The 22281-nt window shown below is 45.0% G+C and overlaps 1 protein-coding gene across 1 annotated transcript in view; it reads right to left on the reverse strand.

Annotated features, from left to right (window-relative positions):
* Positions 1-22281, reverse strand: part of LOC119461567 (Kv channel-interacting protein 4) — a 499898-nt gene that overhangs the window by 230618 nt on the left and 246999 nt on the right. Inside the window, exon 3 of the mRNA XM_037722925.2 lies at positions 20850-20927. Coding sequence (XP_037578853.1) covers positions 20850-20927 — 78 coding nt within the window. The remainder of the gene's footprint in view (positions 1-20849; positions 20928-22281) is intronic.

Raw genomic sequence — 22281 nt, forward strand, 5'->3', positions numbered from 1 at the left:
TAAGCGCATGCTGTATCGCAACAATGTACATATTTATTTTAATAAGGCTATGAGTGTACCAAATGGGGCGTTATTACAGAGGAGTTCCTAGGCGAGGCGGACATGGTTTGCCGCTATTAACGTGAGCTTCAAAAGACTAATTAACAAAAGTTCGTTAAGTACCATTTTATTGGAGCCTCGGGAGCAGTTGTCTATATGGCAAAAATTGAAGGCAGTCAGATTTTAATGCACCCTATTTTCTAAAAAAATGTCACAGTTTCGCCTTAAGGGCGAAGCAATGAATGCGATAGCAACACAGCAATGTCATACGAAATAAGGTGAGCGGCTTTGGTAGCAATATGAATTGTAGTAAACATGATCTGATTAAGTAAGCAGGTGTGCTGCGGCGTAAGTAGACCGACGTGAAGAGAGACTCGATGACCGCGAGAAGGCGCGTGTGAAACGGTGGTGTTGATGATGAGAAGCGCTTCCCGTGGGCAGCGCGCGTGTGAAGGGACACACCTGTAGCGCTGCACTGCCGATCCGGGCAGCATTACATGTGTAGCGTGCGTTGCAAAATGTGGCCCGACTATCACTAACTGAATGAACAAGCGTGGTGTGAGCGCGCACAAACATGAATAGATCACACTGAATGACTGCAGACAACGACTGTCAAAACGCTGGCAGCGGGCGAAGGTACGTGCGGTCTATCGCTTCAACAGAAACTGAGCGGCGAATGCACAGTGCATAAAGGTCAGAGCCGTGTGGAGATAAGAGACGGTGCGGCGAGCGACGAGCGCGGTTGTTGGCAGAGTAGAAATGCCCCCCCCCCCCCCCCCCCCCCCCGCTCCCTACGGCGCTGGCTTCCCGCTTCCTTGCTTGCGCGTGGGAGAGATAAGAGACGGCGCGGTCGAGCGACGAGCGCGGTTGTTGGCAAAGAGGAAGTGCCCCCCCGCCCCCCCCGCTCCCTCCGGCGCTGGATTCCCGCTTCGTTGCTTGCGCGTGGGAGATTGAGTGCGTTCGCTCTCCGTGATAGCGCGCGTCCCCGCACGCTTCCGCTCGGGCATACGGCGCGCGGTGAAGATTTTATCTATACGGAACCTCACGGTGGCGGCGACGGCGACGCCAGAAATCCGGTTGAAGTGTCCATATAATTGCTATCGCAATAAAAATTGAAAATGGCACCTAATTAGAGATATTCCTAATCTAATTTCAACGCTGAATCCAGGCAGTATCGTAACCGAGCGCGCGCCGATGCTACGTCATACGGAAGCTCCCAGTGATGAAGTTTGTGACGTGGTTTGAATGAGACATGTCGCGGCAAATACTGATACAGCATGTCGCCACAATTGTTTAAAAAAAGAAAAAAAGAAGAAAGAAAAAAAGAAAGAAACAACAACAGCAGCAGCAGCAGCAGCATACATTACAGTATCGGCTGCGACTGCCACGACTTTCAGTTTGAAACTTCGTCGCGCCTTTCGTCACTGGGCGTTTTCCGTCTGATATGATAGCGGGGCGGCCTTTATTGCACTCCCGGCGGGCTCCGGTTGGATACTACCTAGAATAGCGTTGAGATTAAATTATGAATATCTCGAATTGGGTGCGATTTTCAAGATTTCGCAAAAGTGTAAGTGCACTCAAATGTGACTGCCTGTAAATATGCCATTAAACAACTGACTCCGAGGCTGTAATAAAGAAGTTAATTCACAACTATTTGTTAATTAGACTTCTGGAACTCAGGTTATCAGCGGCAAGGTATGTGCGCCTCACCTAGGAACTCCTTTGCAAAAACGGCACCTTCGCAACGCTCATAGCCTTTTATAAAAATCTGTATAGTCAGAATATTGTAAAAAATTATCATATGTAGGTGTGTTTATTTGCGTCCCTCATCAAAAAGCACAATCTTTTCGCTGTAAAGTGGAAATCTTGGTTTAAATCGCCGAAATTCACCATTGTGAGAACAAAACCATTTTCTATATTTTATGGCTGAGAAAACAGGGACGAAGTAATATTTAGGAAAGAACATTTTCAGCCACAAGAATAAATGAACCGAAAGCGGCACTATGTCAATTAGATGAACATTCAGCGTTTTCTGAGGAGCTTCTGATTTTATGCAGACTTCCTCTTTGCCTAAAGAGCATCGTTGAAGTGCCCTCACGAGAATTAAATTCCTAGCATCATGACGCAATATACAACAACATCGCCCATATCAAAGACGGAAACTAAAGAAATGAAAAAGAAAGTAATTCAGTGGGCGAATACATTTCAGTCGACTCTTGCGGTGGTAGCGCCACCTCTCTGACGTATTTCCAAACTGAGCACTGCCTTTCCCCGCCTTTTTTCCCCCTTGAGCCTGAGGCCTGGAACTCCCGCCGACACTCCCGCCGGCACAAGCTCGATGCTTCGACCGTAGCGACATCCAGCGCTAGTTTCTTGAATCACCGCTTTCGCAAGACGACTGCTCCCGCCGTGAAGCGCCTCTCGCGCGTATTCGAGCGAGCGATGAAGCGCCCTCTGTGTTCGGCGCGCGCAAGTTCCTAGAGATCGCTCGAAGCTAGATGGCGCCACATGCACGTTTTCTTTCTCGGTTTGGCGCACAAGGCTGCACACGGGCTAAAATGATTGAGCCAGTGCGGAGGTTGTCCATTTACTTTGCAGGTGGCACTCCCGTACGTGGTAGTGTCGCGCTTGTGCTCAGTCGTCGAAGACTTGTTGTTTGTACACATTATGCCGTACCTTGCCACATTGCGTTGTTATGAGTACAGTGGAGGCCTGTTCTCTTCCTCCTTATTTGGCATCAGTCGTTTTCTCTTAACGGCAGCTCAAAGTCGGTCTATGCGAAAAGCTTCTGCAACGTTGGTGCCTACGCGTTTTTACGTGTGGGACAGCTATTCGTAACAAGCACATAGAACAGCCTCCAATTTACAATACTGATAGTGAATATTTCGCGTGCAACCTACAAAATCCATGCGTGAGAGAATTCGTAAAAGCATGCAGCGACGGCGTTTGTCTCCTGTTAATTTTTGTTTTCGATGGACGCATAAAAGAGAAGGATAAGGGTATTTTATGCGTAGGTGTTGTATGAAAAGTGCTTCCGTCATGCTCTCACTTGACCTCGTTCCGTGCAATCACTCAGAAAGCATAAGTTTCTCCTGTAAAGGGTACTTTGCTGCAGAATATTTCGTCGTGAGGCAAAGCCATCTTTATGTAGTACAGACACCGTTCACGTTTACGTGCTTAATTTTTGTATTTTTACGCGCGGATATTTGCCAGTCATGGCCAGGCGACTTTCTTCGTTGATAATAGTTTTCTTGTTCTTGAGGGCTTTATGTCTCTTCTCCCGAAAAAGAAAATCTATATAACCGGCGCTTCGTAATTCGTAAATGGATGAAACCTATGGCATTTTGACCACAGTCGTCTTGAGTGACTCATAATAGAATATTTTGCAGAAGACATGGCTAAATTCTTGGCTTAGATAAACTATCGAAGTTTTAAGTATCAATGAAGAACTAAATGTTATGTAGAAAGTTGTAGAGCAAGTTCGAGAATACATGACGCAGTTGTTTGCATGATGTCACCTTTATGTTGTTCTTTATTTCCTTATTTTCTTTGTTCTTTCTTACTTTTCGCTGCAGAGAAAGCCTTGAAAAAAATGGCACTATGCGTTCGAGGGATTTCCTTGTCCCATCTGGATTCTAGCACTCCCAAGTGTCTTATCAACAGAAACTAACGACGCGTGCAAATTGGCAACAAAGAAGTGACAAATTCATAGCACTCGGTTTTCGCCCTCCACTGCATCTTATTGGGGCGCTGATCGATTTACATCCAGCATCTTGGCTAGCCTATATTGGCAGCCAAGAGTGTGCGTTCTCTTGTCATCAGCATGACGGGATTAATTTCGTGAAAATAGGTTTGAGATCGTTTTAACCCCGATGTCAAGGCAACCACCGACGTCGTTCTTGCGTGCTCGTTTTTAAATATTTGTAGGTAGGTTGACGATGTAATAAAAGATGGCATGGAGTTTCGTTGTTATTTGAACAAATCACCATATTGTACGCACGTTGTACGAATTTTAGTATTGTAGTATTTTTGGCATCACACACACACACACACATATACGCCACGGCGTATATGTGTGTGTGTGTGCGCCACGGTTTCTGCAAATAGGCCAGCCGAAGAAGCTTTCCTATCATTTCGCCTAGATCACAAACATGCATATGGAGGGCATACTATCGGCCTTGCATAATATTCAGGTGAATCAGAAAAGGTAGAAGAAACAAAAAAGTTATGAACAGGAGCGTACGTGTTCATCTTTATTCATGTTTTCGTCCTTTTATGCTCTAAGGTAAAAACATAGCTTGTCAACAACAGTAGCAGTGCAGGAGGTAGAACTGAAGCATGACGCCGATCGAACCAATTATAAATTCATCTTGTGCGGGCGGACGCTAAGCCGGCTCACCGAAGCTGCTTAGTTCTGTGCGAAGTCATAAGCCCCTTAATTATAAAACAACCCTTAGTGTGCGTATATTCATTTTAGCGGCATGTTGGTGTAATCTGCGAGATTCAGGCCGAGCCACGAATAAATACGGTGCAATGGGAACACATCAAACACGAAAATTAATTACTAGTTCAAAACATGATTCACTCTGTCTTTAACATGCAGCCGAAGCTCGGTACACGCGCGTTTTTGCCTTCTTCCCCCATCAGAATGCAGCTGCGGTGGCCGTAAATGAAACACGTGACCTCGTGCTAAGCAGGAGATCGTCATAGCCAAGAGGGTTGCTTACCCTTACAGGGACCGATGTATTGCCATTACGAGGCTGAAATTCACATCACCGTTATATCACTAAACCTCATGCACAATTATGCCGGTGTTACTGGTTAAATTAAAAATTTCCCGTTCCCGTTTCATTAGTCGATCACTGTTAAATAACTTATACATTTCACCCGCTGCGGTGACATGATGGCTATGGCGTTGTGCCGCTGAACACGAGTTCGCGGTTTTGGTTGTCGGCCGTGGCGGCCACATTCAGACGGGTTGTCGAATGCAAGAAAGCTCGTGTATCATGCTTTGCGTGAACGTCAAAGAACCCCTCATGTACAAAATTGTTCCGGGGCCCTACAGTATGGTGTTCCTCGATAACTCACAGTGCAGTCTCGGGATGTTGAACTCCGCAATTCACTAACAAGTTAACTCAAACATTTCACACTAGCTGTGTTAAAAGAAGTACTGACTTGAATTTCTTCGACTTGTCACTTTTCTCTTTCAAATGAAAGCTCGTGGTCTCGAAAGGAAGGAAGCTACCAGGCCTTAGAACACTGAATAATTTACGATGGTGTATTTTTCAACGACATTGTTTTGGTTCCGCTAAAACAAAAACCGCGATAACTATCCATCTGATATGACGTGCACGGACTGATTTTGCATGATTAGGCCGAAAAAAAATGCTTCACGATTGTACGTCTTTTTTGCTATGAGGTTTTGCTATGAGTCTGTGCACACTTCGCCTTTCTATCACGCTTCATCACAAAACCACGAAACCTCACCCCGTCAAAGTGACGTGTACGCACTAAGGATAATAATAATAATCATCATCATAATCAGCCTATATTTATGTCCACTGCAGGACGAAGGCCTCTCCCTGCGATCTCCAATTACCCTTGTCTTGCGCTAGCTGATTCCAACTTGCGGTTGAAAATTTCCTAACAGGGATAGCCGACATTCTATTTGACATTAAGCGGAAAAGTGGAGCTGGGCAGGCCATGTAATGCGTAGGATGGATAACCGGTGGACCATTAGAGTTACAGAATGGATACCAAGAGAAGGGAAGCGCCGTCGAGGACGGCAGACAACTAAGGATGCAATAATATGCAAAAAAAAAAAAAAAAACTCATTTTCTTCGGAATAACCGGAGACTGCACCATTCCGAAAAGAATAAAATATGGTTGCCCACCGATTACTATGGCTCTGGCTACTAGGAGCCAATCACCGACGCTGGCACCTCCCTCCCCATCTGGTTATCCTGCTTTCACTGTGCTAGCTCGGACCCACGGAAACCCTCTGCACTTGTGCGTGCTCCTCGCCTTTGTCAGCCAATTATATAAGCACAACATGTCAAGGTATGGAATACTATTTGATTTCAAAATGAACAAGTGACATCCTTTAAACGGGGAGAGCATTTTATTGGGCTGTTCAAACAACGCTGCGGGCCACCGCCCGATACTTGCGTCGATGGTTGCGTAACTTCGACGTCAGGAGGCTTGAATAAAATTATATTGGAATAATTTTACGTAATACGGCTCCAGATTAGGTAACGTGTGAACAAAAGGACACGTGCAACTTTCACTGATATCTTATACCACTCAGAGAAGCACCGGCGAATGCGACGGCTGTTTCGGCGGCGAATCGGCGTTACGCTTACAGTAAAACCATTCTGCCAAGAAAACAATAATTGATTTCAAATTATGAAGGAATCCACAAATGTATTCAAAAATTGATCTTTTTCTAGTTAAACTTGCGTAACCTGCAATATATTTTCACACAATTTTGTCGACTGTTTGCGGTAGCGTGGCCTTTCGGAATCAGTCCGGTAAAATCACCTTCAGCCTGAACAACTGATGGAGTTCGGTCGTAGAAGACGCACGCGGTAACATGCATAATATATAACAAAATCAGCATCTGTCTTAGAATTAACCTCCGGTGAACGACAACAACATCGAGCGAAAGAGCTTCATATGGCCAGCTTTCTTTGTAACGAACGCTTCGCTTTAATATAAGTGCAGGCATCCTATAGCAGGTAGTGGCGCTGCTGGCTCACGGGCTGATCGCCCGATTACAGGTCGACCGGCCATGCAAACTGGCTACGTCGGTGCGAAAACCCGTAACAGCTGCGGCGAGTTCTCGTCTTCGGTCCCATAAGCATCGTTGTCTGCCTAGAATGACAGACTGGGCTTTCAGCAGCACGGCCGGACGACGAATCGACCGATTGTCGGCATCGCGTCGGCTGCAGTGTCGTGCCTGGTTCTTACGTGCTGCTGCGACCCGAGCCGGGATCATCTCCCAACTCGTTGACACAGATTAATGTGACACGGGATGCGGGTGGCACCGTGATCGAGTGGCAAAAATGTTGCGATTTTCGGCTATCTGTTCCTGGCACTGCATTTTTATTTGTAATTCTAGCTGTACTGGGTGCGCAAGGTATTTGGAAAAAGGGAGGAACATTTGAGTTAAACTTATATATTTTCACTAAATTTTGTAGATTGATTGCGGCCCCGCGACCTCTAGGAATAAATCAAGTAAAACCACCTTCAGCTTGAACATTTGCCTGAATTGGGCTTCGAAAGCACCTGCATGTTTGGATAAAGTGGTGCACGTTGGCGATGGTCATATTTTGCTACAATAGCAGCCTGCTGTGAGTTTTATGCATGACGTGGCTGTTTGTCAGTCTCCCTCTCAGTGACGCTCCAGACAGAATAGCCTAGCGGATCATTGCCTTGTCTAACTTAGCCTAGTTACCTGTCCTACTTGCATTATCTATAGCCTAGCGGACCGTAGCCTAGCCTACCCTAGCCTAGGAACCTGTCTTACTTGCATGATCTATAGCCTAGCTGCTTTAAGTATTGGGTACTAGGAGGCAGTGATTAGTGCTACGTGTCAAGTGGGACGCATCATCTCGTGCACGTGGTCGTGTTTTCTTCTTGTGTGCTTCGTTAGAACTGCGCAGTTCAACTTGGCATCCATGTTCAAGAACCAACTAGCCTACACACAGCCATTTATTGTTCGTATAAGTTCGCAGCGTGTACACGATGGTCTTGCACTTGCTGCACGAGCTGAACCACCCGGACGACGTTTAAACACTGGAAATGCTTCTTTATCTTCGCCACAGATGACACATCAGCGTTAAAAATTATGGGCTCTTCCCTGACGGAAAATAGAGGATTTTGTCTCATTCAGTAGGGTGGTGACCTCTAACTGGCTGTGACAGGCGGCTAAGGCAACTAGGGTTGTGCGCGTTTCATGTTTCCTACGTCAGAATGAAAGCATCTGCCATGTAAAAGTAGCCATTTGAATATGCGAAGTGCTCCGAAAGCTTCACACCACTCCGGAGACTGGCATATCGAGCGTTTCAGCTAACTTGTGACAAACCCTAAAAATTCAGGTGTACGCTAAAAGAATGCAACCAACTTAGTATTGTTAAGTGTCCTCTTGAGCAACTAAAAGTACATTATACTCATAGCTTAAGCCATTATTAACAAAGATTATTCACTATATTTTGAAGTTTCGACACAAAAGCAAAATATTCAATGGAGAAATTGTATAATTTCATTCCGTGAAAACAGCTACCATTGTTTAAATTTTATGGGGGACCCAAAGAAAGCACGCAAGATCTGAAAAAGTACCATGTGACATGGCGCTTGCGCACAGCGACGACATTAGTGACCTTACGCATGCTACCAACGAATGATCGATGCTGCAGGCAGACAGGATGTAGAAATAGTCCTTAAGCTATGGAATGGATCAAAGACAATGGTCCTTGCTTCCACTTGTGCCAAGGTACCTAATCTTATGATGCAATGAACCAAATGGAGCCATCTGATATTACGATAAATAGCGCGTGACAATTCTTGAAGCTCTGTCAGTGTTTTTGCTGTTGACAGACTGCGCAAAGGACGATGAGATTTTGGCTGTGTGTGGCAACGCATCGAAGACGCCGTTGTGGCCATCGCCTCGAATTTTTGATTGCGGCCTGTTCATGCATTCCGTCTGCGTGCAATGTCGATCATTGGTTGGTAGCATGCTTAAGGGCATTAATGTTCGTGCGTGCAAGCGCTTCCTCATGCGGTATTTTTTTTTCAGATCTTCTCTCTTCGGACTCCCAAAAATTTAAACCTTAATTGCTATCTTCATAGAAAGAAATCAGTTGGATATTTCTCAACAGGCTCTACTACTTCTTCATTGAAAATTTTGCGTTTAAGTCACGACTTCGAAAGCTTGGTAAGTGTTCGTTCAAAAGGAGAGTGAACAATAATGAGTTGGACGCATTCATGTAGCATAAACATAAATATTTAAGGCTCGATACAACCTAGCTGAAACACGCATAAAAATAATAAGAAAGACCCGAAAACCATGGCGTCTCGAATCACAAACTCAATATTGATATTGCCATGACCATACTGCTTCCTTCTGACCGCTTAGAGAGAGAGATACGGAAGAAAATAAAGGCAGGGAGGTTAACCAGAACTAAAAACCCGGTGTGCTACTCTGCACTGGGGAGAGGGGGAGGGGGACATAAGATGAGAAGAGAATAGAGAGCGAGAGAGAATTCATGCTGTGGGAAAGAAAGTGGACAGTGGTCTTGGTTTTGCCTTTCAATAGGTTACAGGCAACACGAATAGTGAATCGCATTGTGCCTGGTTCTTACGAGTACGCACGCAAGCACGCAGGCACGCACGCACGTATGTGCATGCCAGAGCCAGCTTGAAGCTTAAGTGAAAATGAAAACCTCTCAAAACCACAGCACGGCAGCGGCGAACCACACAGGTTGCTGCCGAAACGAACCAGAAACGGAAAATAAAAATTTCAAGTGAAAATATAAGAACAAAGCAAGGCAAAAAAAAAAAAGTGAATGTTGAAGTACGACTATATCGCAGAATGCCTTCGCAGACTGCTTGGGTTATAGCGACCAGCGAACGCTCGATCGATGGAAACGCTGCGAGCGGACGCCCATTTTCACACGTGGAAGGCACCGAATGCCGTTTGCCCAGCAAGCGGAGCGGCGCACGTCGGATAACGCAAAAAAAAAAGAAAAGAAAAGGCAGCCTCAGGTAAACGCGGATGCCAGGTTGCTTGACCAAGCCGAGCGAACGCCGCCTTGCCTTTGCGCGTGCCCTAATCCTCCCCACCGCCGTGCTTCTTACAACAGTTTTACGTTTTCTGGAACACAAGGTCAAATGAAAAGAGCAAACGATCACAGGAGCCGATGGCCGGTCGCTGGAATGGAAAGAAAGAACAACCCTTTACTGGAAACGCGGCTGGACACCTCTGCAAAGTATAGATATCAGGAAACAGTAAAATGACTCAAAATAAAGCAGAAACAAGCGCCCACTCGATGGCATCAACTGTTTGTAATCTATCTGGACAGTTGTTCCGACCGTAATTCACCGCCACCGCGCATGTTTCTCCGTTTAAAACGTAATTTCTTTTTGTTCGCTTCCGAACTTCACGCGAAATGCCACGCATGACCGAGCGCATCGAAACAAATAATGCGACTTGCTCGAGCTTTGCTCTAGAGCACGATAAAAGACCGGTCCAACAAAAGAAAAAAGAATGAAAAGGAAGAAAACAGGAAAGAACCGACAAAGGGAATGAGTCTCTAAAATGAACGGCACGCTCAATTCGTCATATATAGAACAGTTCTTCGCTCCGCGAGAAGAAAAGTGAAGGAATATTGCGATAGCTAAACAAACTAGACTTTAAAAAAAAAGATAAAAAAAAGGACACAAGTAAAGGGTAGTGGTAAGTACACTTTCTCTGGTTGGAAACTCCGGAGCGCGTGCACGCATGCACTCGTCCGTGGCGATTCGTAAACAGAGCGGAATGAGGCCGAAGCGAGCCAGACGCGCAGGCACAGACGATCATTTTTTTATTATTATTTATTTACTCGCTTTCGCGTTGTTCACTCTCTCTATTTTCTTTCTTCTTACGTCTCATGGCCACACTTTCTTCCCCCGCGTTTGTCAATATACTCAGAACTATGCCGGCAACGCGCCGGGAAAATGCTTCGCTAAATAAAAATGCAGCGGTGCAGAGGCGAGGGGAGGGCAAGAAAAATATATATATATATATATGGTAGCACAAAATGCGCAGTGAGACAAAGCCGGCCCACCCGCGGCCCGGTCACGTCCCAGGCTACCGGCGTTACGCAAGGTGGAATTTCTTCCTCTTTTTTTTTTTTCTTACTCACTTCAAGAAAGGGGTGGAGTTAAGTGCTTGGAAGCCACCTAAGCCTGTCACGGCTTCGTGTAGCGAAAAGTGTCGACGTATTTATTCAAACAGCGGCTCCAACAAGAGAGGTGCGACAGGTAATCCGAGCTGGTGTACGTTTAACAAAGTAACGATCTAGTGTGCGACTCTTGGGACGTCGGTGGGAAAAAATGCGCGAGCAATGTGAAATAAATTACAGCGCAGTTGCTTTAGCGAACAACTAGGATTTGTTGCCGGCAATCAAGGGGACGAATAAATTACTCCTCAAGTCAGGTAATACGGGCATTGCTACCCTAGACGAGGGCGTTCGTTTTAGTTGTAAACACGACTGTCTACGTTCAAGAATAAGGCTAATATAGTGTGAGGACACATTGGCGTTTATATTCAAGGTGTTCCAACTATCAAGCACCAAGATTTAAAAATATGCAAATGCCACGTAGCTCGACCGAACCGAGGTAATGTTGTTTGCCGTCTCTTGGAGATGCTCAGATTATTTCTTGCATTCCGCCTAATTAGATAATTAGTCTCAATTAATTAATCACCTTCTCAAATGTTGTAATTAGATGAAAAGCGTCATTGAGAAAATTGCAGAGCAACATGAAAAACTCCCCATAGAGCTTTATGTTGCTCAATACGTGCTCCATAAATGTGTTTTTCCGAGCGTGAAAGAAGCCCGCGAATACATGCAAAGTGCCTCGAGCGGCCAGTCGCGCGGCAATTTTGCGTGTATTCGCGGGCTTCTTGTCGAATGCGGAGAAGCCTAGAATGAAGAAGAATGGAACGGCAGATTCATGGCAGCGCGCGATCAGTTTTCGGCGACACGGTCATTGTGGGGAATCACTGCACCGGGGGATGACGGAGGTGAATGTGAGTGGTTTGCGATATCACTTGACCACACCTCAGTTTTCCTTCGCATATACAGTCTCCAGTTTCACGTCCAAAGCCGCAGTGTACTTGGCGCGCGTTTTGAACTATTAGCAACAAAAGGTAATCTATTTGTCACCCTTATCGCCTTCACCACGCGGATTGGCCATGGACTCATTGCGACGGATGACATGAAAAGTTGCGCTTTCGCAGAATTGCGGCTTCATGCTCCAATTACGGGGTGGACAGCTGCCTAAGAAAGCAGAGAGTAAACCATTTCGTCCTCAGAGGCATCATCCACCCCTTGGAAGCCATGTTCTGATCACATATGCATAATTTTCACGGCAACAAAAAGCGCTAATTATGCTCCACAAAGAATTAGCACACCAAGGTACAGCTCGCAGCACCCCTGGCTGCTCGCTGGAGAAGTACCAGTACCCGCCGCGGTGGCTCAGTCAGCTAAGGCGTTGCGCTGCTGAGCACGAGGTCGCGGGATCGAATCCCGGCCGCGGCGGCCGCATTTCGATGGAGGCGAAAATGCAAAAACGGCCGTCTGCTTGCGTTGTAGTGCACGTTAAAGAACCCCAGGTGGTCAAAATTAATCCGGAGCCCTGCACTACGGCGTGCCTCATAATCAGAACTGGTTTTGGCACGTAAAACCCCAGGAAGAAGAACCAGCAATTATGCAACACGGAGCTTCTTCCTATCAACACAAGTTGCACTCGCAGAGCTTTTTACTGGCGCGAACGGTCTGTCATTGCACGGAGACTTCACTATCATCTCGTTGTCTATCGCATTCTGTCGATCTCAGCTTTTACGAAGCTAGCTGGCGTACGAATTGCTTTTGCGAACAACAATCCAGGGGTCAGATATTGTAAGGATGCTTTTCATTTTCGGTTCATTTACGCTCTTAACAACGCCACCACGCTGCAATTGTCACGCAGATCGGGCACTCATTGCGACGGACGATTTTAAATGAACAGAATCTAAAGAATAACAGTCTTCACAAAAGGGGGACCCAGTTGCCGAATTTAAATCCCTTTCATTCCCAAGAACCACCTGTCAATGGCTATGTTCGTTATCATGAAACACGATCGACTCTGTCTCGTTTTACCATCCAGTTACGCATATCTAGCTTTGTGAGTACTGTCCCCTCGTATGACTCTTATTTACTCTTATTAATCATGATCGGGTATTGTGGATCCCTGTGTGTCACAAAACCCGACTGAGATTCCTTAGAGGCGATATATCTGAACTTCATACGGGGAATAAACTAGTCGGCTTAGCGCCGTCCCGATTGCAGATAGAAGAGATGGGTTAGCGCAACTGCCCATAAAGCCTTTTGCCAAATTCTTTATGATTATATATTTTCTGTTTCCGGATGGAAAGTAGAAGGAACTCGTAAAAGAAACGGGGTGATTACAGAAACGGGAAGTATAGCTCATGGAAGAAGACGACGTGGCACTCAACCCAATATATTATTTGCTCAGCCGGCGTCTTGGGCACCGCGTGAGATGCTATTCCCAGCAGTTGTCCTTCCTTTTGAGCGTGACAGTATAGGCCTTCATTCACTCCCACCGACTTCGCCGCCAGCACACGCCACAGTGAGCCTCCTTCTACGCAGAAACCCAAATGAGGCAACCTTACTGCAGCGCTCGGTGCGCTCTCGAGTGGTAGTCTCAAGTCTTTATGACGTCGTACGCGAGCGCAGATAGGTAATTACGGTGCGTAATGGCTTTAGCAGGACCGACCAAACTTTGCACAAATCTCATTTTAGTTCCGCTGCTGCGACTATAAGCATCGCGGAAGAAGAAAAAAAAAAAACCCAACATGCGATGTTTCTTACGATGGTAAGCGCAGTATTGCAATGAACATTTCTTCGCTTCTTCATTTAATTTCTCCCTCTATGCTTCACTCGCGGCAGCCATCTCCACAGTTGTAATTATCGAGACAGAGGGGGGCAGTGACTGCCCGTCGCTTCCCTAAACGCACGTGCGAATTTCGCGGCCGCACTTCAGTGGTTTTATAACACCTCTATGATGACGTTACTTCTTGAGAAGTTTCTCTTTTAGAGCGACAGAGTGTAAATGCATCTAAAGTTCTTAGAGCTCCCATTTCTGAATGAACGCTGCTTGTACGTGTATCAGCAGTACCGGGACATTTCACACAAACACCGGCGAAAGAGGTATATAATTCTATGTAACTTTAATGTAAGAGGAATAAGAAACAGAGTGTACGTATTTTATACGAACACTCTATTGCTCGCGAAAGTACTCAGCGCGCACAAAGTATGCCAAAATGCACGTATCGATGGCAACAAAGCATAGAAATTTCACACGGTTCTCCGATTAAATGAGTAAACACGTCCTGTAGGCACGCACAAGCGTTAAGCTCCTTGTAAGGCCACACTGAAAGGTGAATAACTTTTGTCGTAGTGCAGTGCGGTTAAATCTACTGATTGCCATTTTCCAAACAGATCTGAGGACCCTTGCAGATTGATATCACGAAAGGACAAGACCGCTGCAGGAGTCAAGGGTTATTCACGCGTTCTGTTGGCGTTTTCATAAAGCTTAGTGATTTGGAATCTTATAAAAAAATGAAATCTTGTCTGGTATGCACCCATAGATAGCCCGCACCCCGTGAAATTTAAGCTTTTAAACTTGTAAAATCCGCGGACTACAGACCGGAAAATACAATAGATATCGTACTATTGATTACTTTCACAGCTATCATACCGGGAGAAAAAAAAAGCAATAGTTTGCTTTTCCCTTTGCGAAGTAGGCTAAGAACAATAGGAGTAGTGTTTTAATATACATATAGGAGCGGTATTTCATCATTCGAGTTAACTAAATTTGTTAACTTTGTCTAGGAATTGTGTCATACTTCTAGAATGTTTCAATTTGGCCTCCAGAAGAGCAGAACCGCTATTTAGCAAAAGTGCGTACAAAAGACACGTTTTTTTAACCGCTTGAATGATTGGGGAATGATACAGCTCGAGAATGGTTCCGTTTAAATAAATAATAGAACTAAGTTAATACAAAAAAAAAGAAAAGAAAAAGAAAGAAGATTCAAACAGTCTTAAAGCTTGCCTACCATAGAATAAAGCAAACAGGAAGTGAAAAGAGCCCAAGAATAGAATGCCAAAAAGGGCATAAACCATGTTATGCAGCTTCTTTAAGAAGAACCGAGAACGATAAACTTTCAAAAGGCGAAATCCTGGAGGAAGCCTTCGAGCTGGCGACACGGCATTGACACGATGATCTCCCTTCAACCGGGAGCGACGCTAGTATCTTAGAAGGTATTCAGTCATAAAACAGGCGTTAGATATAGGCACGGACTCCGATGAAAAAAAAAAAGGGAAAAGAGGAATACGAATTGCAATATAAAATCTTTCTTTTCTATGCGTTTCTTCTGCCACGAACCACGTCACTCTTACTAACTCATAGCAACAGCCGTCTTTAGAAGTAGAAACGTTTTCGCTAGCAAAACTGTTTGGCAATCGTGAAAGCAAGGTCAATTAAGTCACCTTTCTTGTTTTCATGCAGTGTGTCTCGTGTAGCAAAGGAAGACGATTCTGTGGCCATTAAGCGGTAAATGCGAGAGAAGCGCGTTAGCATTACGTCACACTTGATTGAGCTATATGATTAAAACCGCGTTCCCCCCCCGTTGCAAAGTGTTGTTCAGGAGCTCACTCGACACACGTCCTGCATCTTAGATGCAACACGCACTCGCACACGCGTACACGCACGCACGCACGCACGCAGACGCACACAGATACACGCAAGCACGAACACGCAAACACGCAACACACACGCAAACACACACACACACACACACACACACACACACACACACACACACACACACACACACACACACACACACACACACACACACACACACACACACATATATATATATATATATATATATATATATATATATATAGTGACTTTTTGTCAATTACTTGAATATGGGTTCCGATTTCTCTTGCAAGTAGTGTCCGTCTCTGAATAATACAGCTAAACTGACTATAATTATGATATCTGCAGCAGGCGATTTTCAAAACTTACGTAAAACTTAAAAATTACCGTCCCGTATATATAGGGTGTCCCTGCTAACTATATCCAAGCTGTTCAACGGAAGAAAGATTAAAAAAAAAAAACTTTGGGCAAGATACGATCTTAAGACCTACGGTGTTCAGTCGTCAGACCTCTATCAATTGAACACCGTAGGTCTCATAATTGCATCTCGCACCGTGTTTTTTTTTTCAATATTTCTTTTTCGTTGAATAGCTTGGCTAACGTTAGCTGGGATACATGGTAGACATATACCGGGTGTTTCAGCGAACAGTTTCAAAACTTTTTAAAGGTTGCCTGTGGCAGATAGCACAACTCTAGTTAATGAGCTGGTCTACTCGAAGAGGCGAACATTACTTGCACAAGAAATTGAAATGCTTAATCGACTAATTAACAAACATGCACTAATTAAGTTTTAACTAATTACCTTATGGCCCATATTGCAACTTACAAATTCTAGCCATGGAGTTCGCAAGAGGATCCACTTGGAACGAATTCTCAGGATGACACCAGTTTCGATATATTAATTCCCGAACTTTGCAAGGAAATGCTTTGGCGTTCCAGTTGTTTTACAGCAAAGCTGTTAAGGGCTCAGTCTCCGATGGTCGTGTCCGCTCGTAGAAAAACACTCTCATTGGCCGTATACTGTATGTGCGACTGAAAGCGCGCGAGGGACGCGCGCCATCATGGGGAGCGAACGCACGGTGGAGAGAAAACGCGACTTCTTCCGTCGCGCGAAAGGCCGTGGGGGGGGGGGACGGGATGGAGGGTGGGAAGGTGACGTTTAGCTGCGGCGCCAAATGCGTACCTTGCGACCCGGCGCAAATGGAACTGGCGACTCAATCACCCACGCGAAAAGATGAAAGTAGGAAGGCAGCGCGGGAGGGAGGGAGTGCGGCTTTTGCTCTGCGAGCAATTAACTGCGTACTGGTACTTCGCGCCGTGACGGGCGGTCGCGCACATCGTATCTTGAAAGCGATCTGCAACACGGCTCCTACCTTTGTATGCGCTGTGCTTTCGCCGCTCAGTTTCCGCTGAAGCGATAGACCACATGAACCTTCGCTCACAGCTGCTGGCGCGCTTGCTCACGCCAGCGTTTTGACAGCGCGGTTGTGTGCGGTCATCGAGTGTGATCTATTCATGTTTGCGTGGCGCGCTGACACCATCCTTGTTAATTCAGTTAGTAAGTGAATGCGTCCAAGTTTATACAGCCGATAAAACTACTATCCTTACTCCGCAAAGCTCGCTACTAATTTGCTATCGCATTGATGCTTCGCCTTTCGGGCGAAACTGCATGTTTTTTTTTGTTTCACACTTTTAATATTTCAGTCTGAGAAGATTTAACATAAAAAGCATGCGCTGCATGTGTTTTGTTTCATGACATTTGTTTATGGGCTGCCATTCTCAAAATTCTGAGGAGCTGTATAAACTCGGACATGTCGCAGCGCCAGCAACGCGCAGAACTGTTGTCGACGGCGGCGGCGTTTTGCCCGCGTTCGCACCGAACGTGCGCGGCGTTGGTAACGTGTTTATGAAGAATGTGCCAACCTTTGCCGTGCACCCTATGGCGGTGTACCGCAGCGACCATAAGGCCATGATCCCTGATGTCACTAAATAAATGAAAACCACCGGATCATATATGTATATTTCTCATTCTTTAATAGTTCAGATAACCAATTACACCATCACATCGTAATAGTCCTAAGTGGAAATACATAACTCCCACCATATAGTACAGCTTCGCTGGTCTTCCATCTCCACCCCAGTGTAAGGGCTGACAGTTTTTTGTGCTTCAATGCATAAAACGACGTTTTGATAAGGAAGTAACTGGCACGCAAATGCATTTCTCCGAAAATTTCGGGAATTGATATCTCGAAACTGGTGTCATCCTGAGAATTCGTTCCAAGTGGATCCGTCTTGCGAACTCCACGGCTACAATTTGTAAACTGCAGTATGGGCCGAAAGGTAACCAGTTAAAACGTAATCAGTTAATTTTGGTTAATTAGTCGACTATGCATTTCAATTTTTTTGCAAGCAATGACCGCCTCTTCGAGTAGACCAGCTCATGAACTATAACTGTGCTATCTGCCACAGGCAACTTTTAAATATTTTTGAATGTGTTTGCTGAAACACCCTGTATGCACACGTACATGCTCTTCTAAGCTCTTCCATTCCTTCTCAACTTTTACCAAGTGACCGATTTCCCATACTTCCCGAACATACACTTTTCCCACTTTGGCACTATTGATGCTAACGCCTTCAAACAGTCATAAGTATTGCGTTTTTGGGAAGAAGCGAAAAACTATCGCACGCATTGATGCATAGCCTCCGAAACGGGTGAGGAGCACTGCTATGCGCGTATTTTCCTGGTTTCGTTAAAATGTTATCCATTCTTTCTTTTTTTCTCTTTCTCTCACTTTTTGTGTTCCAAGAATCACGTGCACGTACTGTCATCTGGCGCGTTCGTTTAGCCACATTTACGTTACCGTGAGTACCGCATCATATTTGCATAGCGCATCGGTTTTAGACGATGCGCCACCTCTTGAGCGTAGCACGTCAAATATTCGGCGAAGGAAACGGCGTCTAACGTCAGACGTTGAAATCACGGGTCCATGTTATTTGCTTCCAATGAGCAGACGCGGGCGCCATGAGTCGGAACCGACCCACAACTCTTTTTCATTCATCCCCATACGACATACGTTCCACTTGCGTCAACCTCACTTACATGAACATGTTGTGCTAGAGTAATGACAAGGCGCGCTTTACCGTCGCCTATGGGCAAACTTGGATTTTGCAAGTTGAAATTGTGAGTGCGGGGGTGATTTGTTGAATAAAAGCGAATTTGAATATTTATAATGCATCTTTGCATGTTTTGAGTATAATGTGTTTGATCATGTGTTACTCATTTCTGTGAATTTGTCGGAAACTGGGTTACTTTCGGCTCTCAAAGTACTGGCCTCACTGCGTGTTGCAGTTTGCTGCACATGAGCCATTACAAATCAATGCATTAAAAAAAAATCCTCTTCGTTTGGACAACATTTTACTTCTGGACCTTTCATCACCTATTTACGTATTTCTTTCCCGCATGAGAATAACACACAGAAATCTATACTTCTAAGTGACTGCACAATAAAGTTTTACTTAAGGATGCCACGACCGATTTATTCGACCAGAAAATTTGTATACATAGGAAACAACAATACAGCTTCATAAGCGTACACTTGTGGTAAATTTTCAAGAAAGCAGAGGAATAAGCATTACAATGCAATGATCTGACTGCACTGTAATTCTCTTTGTCTTAGTTACTGATATGTCGCGTGCCGGGAAATAGAAAGAGATGGTAGGAAAATTAGGCTACAAAAAAAAAAAAGATGTGTGACAAAGAAACATAAAATTACCAGCCCTTCCCCTGTCGAGAAAATGGGGGTAAGCGAAGCTTATCGTGTATGTATCTGACCTGCGTGGTGATTTCTTTCTCTCTCTCTTTATTTCTTTCTCTCTTTCTATATCTCCTTCTTCTTTACTCTCTCTTTCTCTCTTTCTTTGTTTCTCTCACCTTCGTGGTGATTTTCTATCTCTCTCTCTTTCTTTCTGTCTCTATCTATCTATCTATCTATCTATCTATCTATCTATCTATCTACTATCTATCTATCTATCTATCTATCTATCTATCTATCTATCTATCTATCTATCTATCTATCTATCCATCTATCTATCTATCTTCTTCCTTTTTCTCTCACTTTATTTCTCTCTTTCTATATCTTTCTTTCTTCTCTCTTTCTTTGTTTCTCTGACCTTCGTGGTGATTTTCTTTCTTTCTCTCTCTCTCTCTTTCTTTTTCTCTCTCTCTTTCTTTCTCTCTCTCTCTCTCTTTCTTTCTTTATTCCTCTCTTTCTCTCTTTCTTTTTCTTCCCTGGTATGTGCCAATGAGCTTGGACCCTATCGCCAGGATCAGCCCACTTTTCATAGTGGCACCGCCGCCGCCACCACCACCACCACCGCCGAAACTTGTGAGCCTATAAAGCTTCGCTTAAAAATAGGGCAGAAAAAGAACATAAAGAGGTAACTAGGAAACAAGTGATATTACATAACTTTACTCCAAGCAGTAATACTCGGGAGTGGCAACAAAGTAAATTATTGTAACTATCAACCGCCTGCTGTAATTGTGATAAGTCAGCTGACGTGCGGTTCGCTGAGGCTCGACAACATATGGAGTGGTAGCAGTACATGGGTAGTTTGATATAAAATCAATGTCCTTCAGTGCCGCAAGTAATGCACTGCGCCATTACGAATCACCAGCTAGCCCCGTTTGTAGTAACCTCACTCGCTTGTTGGCCTTCGTCATCAGCACGCACGCAACTCCACTATCGACGGGAGGGATAATGAGAACAGAGCCGGAGCAAAACAATACGCACAAAATACGAGCTTTGACTTCAAATAAAGTGCTGCCCAAGCTTCATATCTGCAGTTTACTGCAACTCATTCATTCATTCATTCCAGTTATCTGCACAAAAAAAAAAAAAAAAAAGTTGAGGGAGGATGGCAAAGTAAAGCAGTGTCAAACCACTGCTTGGCAGGCTTAACGTGCTAGACGCATGCAATCGGTGCGACGGGAAATCGCCTCGGAAAGCATAAGCACCGCCCACGTGAAGGCCGTCAAGAAATGTTGCACAGAGAACGGTTGGGGAAAAAAACACCCCTTGTCTGTGCCGGCGAGGGACATAAAAGAAGCAGCCTTGCACGACAACTGTGTCTATGCACCTCATTACGGACCAGTGCGAGTTCTCGCAAGGCAGAATGAATAACGAGCGTGCTGCTTTGTCCGGAGAAGGCAAAGACGGAGGGCAAACTTAAGACGGCTAATGATGCCGCGCGCGAAACGCGCGCCACCGGCCACACGAGGGGTAGGGTGGAAAAGAGGGCGGGGACAAAAGTGTTCTTACCTAATGAGGAGAACAGGGATCCGTAGCTGCTTTTTCTTCTCTTCTTTGTCTGCCGCACTTTCTTGAACACGTGCCCGACTGGAAGCGAGGCAAGAGAGAGAGGGAGAAAAAAAGAAAATGAACACGGTAAGTCTCTGGGCACACATTGCGCGCCGATGCGACACGAGGTGCGACGTGGTCAGCGCACATCGCAATATGCTTCCTCTTTGATTAAACCACGTGGATTACTGCTAATTACGTCGACTGGCAAAGGAGACGAAGATGATGTGTACCCAAGAGGAGAGGGATTATACGCTTAGGAAGCGGGGTAGCGTTGGTCAAATACTCTTTGCTTTCGCTGCAACTAGGTGCTCTGTATAGCTGAAGCAGACACCGTATATGACGTTCATTATTACGTGGTTTACGACACGAAAGTAGACAGCGTACACTGAGCTGTCTGCACTGAGCGCTTTCAAGTTTGTCGGGAAATGAGGTCAGATGCAGTCGAAATGACAGATTACCCTGCCATTTCGCTCTAAAAAAAATCTGTGAAATGCATTTAGAATCCCGCTCATAATCTGAACGTTCCGTCAGCTATTGTGAAATTTTGTGCGTATCTGTGCACCACGCGAGATAAGCCGAGTGGCGCGACGTTGATTGTAACTCTTGTGCGTGTCGTCCTCCAGTGTATCTCGGTTCCGTTTTTACGTTTTTACGTCCTTATTTTCCTTTTTCTATACTGTGAACAGTGATTATGAGCTAGGCAGTGGGACCGGTCATGTTTTTTCGTCACGCTTTAGTAAGACATGCCATGACGAAGCGTATAAGAAATAAAAAAAAAGAACGAAATTCAATCCGGTGCCCCCGAGAGACGTTAAATTGTAAGCCAAGTGTTACAAGCAATGCGTCATATGCACTTTATTTTTTCTTTATTGCAAGGAAATAAACGCCAGCTTATAACATCATGTGTGGTTTTTATTGGCGCAAGGGCCAACTATGACCAAAGAGTACCATCACATATGGTGATAGTTTCTCAATGTATTTGAGCCTAAAACAAGGTACTGCCGTAAACAAAGGTAATTCTAAACATGCGCACTCAAAACTCGTGCAAGCATATAAAAGCGAGCGATAAAAATATTCATTCCGGCGTTCTAGCTCCCACGCATACCCACCACCTTTTGCCTTTTTCACCTCGGACGACAACACTCAGGAGGGGTCGTCGTCTCCAGTAATATCAAATAAGTACATTTTTTTGCAACCACGGGCAGTGCTTTTTGAGCCGCGTACACAATGGGGACATAAGCGATCGATGCGTGTATGTTTCACATCCTTGATAAAAAAAAAATTGAATTGTGTATGTGCCCACCTTCTTCGTAAGCGTTTATTGGAAAACATGACGTCTCTATAATCGACAAGACAATGATGTATTGTTTCAGTAAGCGGATATCAATGC

This window comes from Dermacentor silvarum, chromosome 1 (assembly GCF_013339745.2).
Source record: "Dermacentor silvarum isolate Dsil-2018 chromosome 1, BIME_Dsil_1.4, whole genome shotgun sequence".
Taxonomy (NCBI): domain Eukaryota; kingdom Metazoa; phylum Arthropoda; class Arachnida; order Ixodida; family Ixodidae; genus Dermacentor; species Dermacentor silvarum.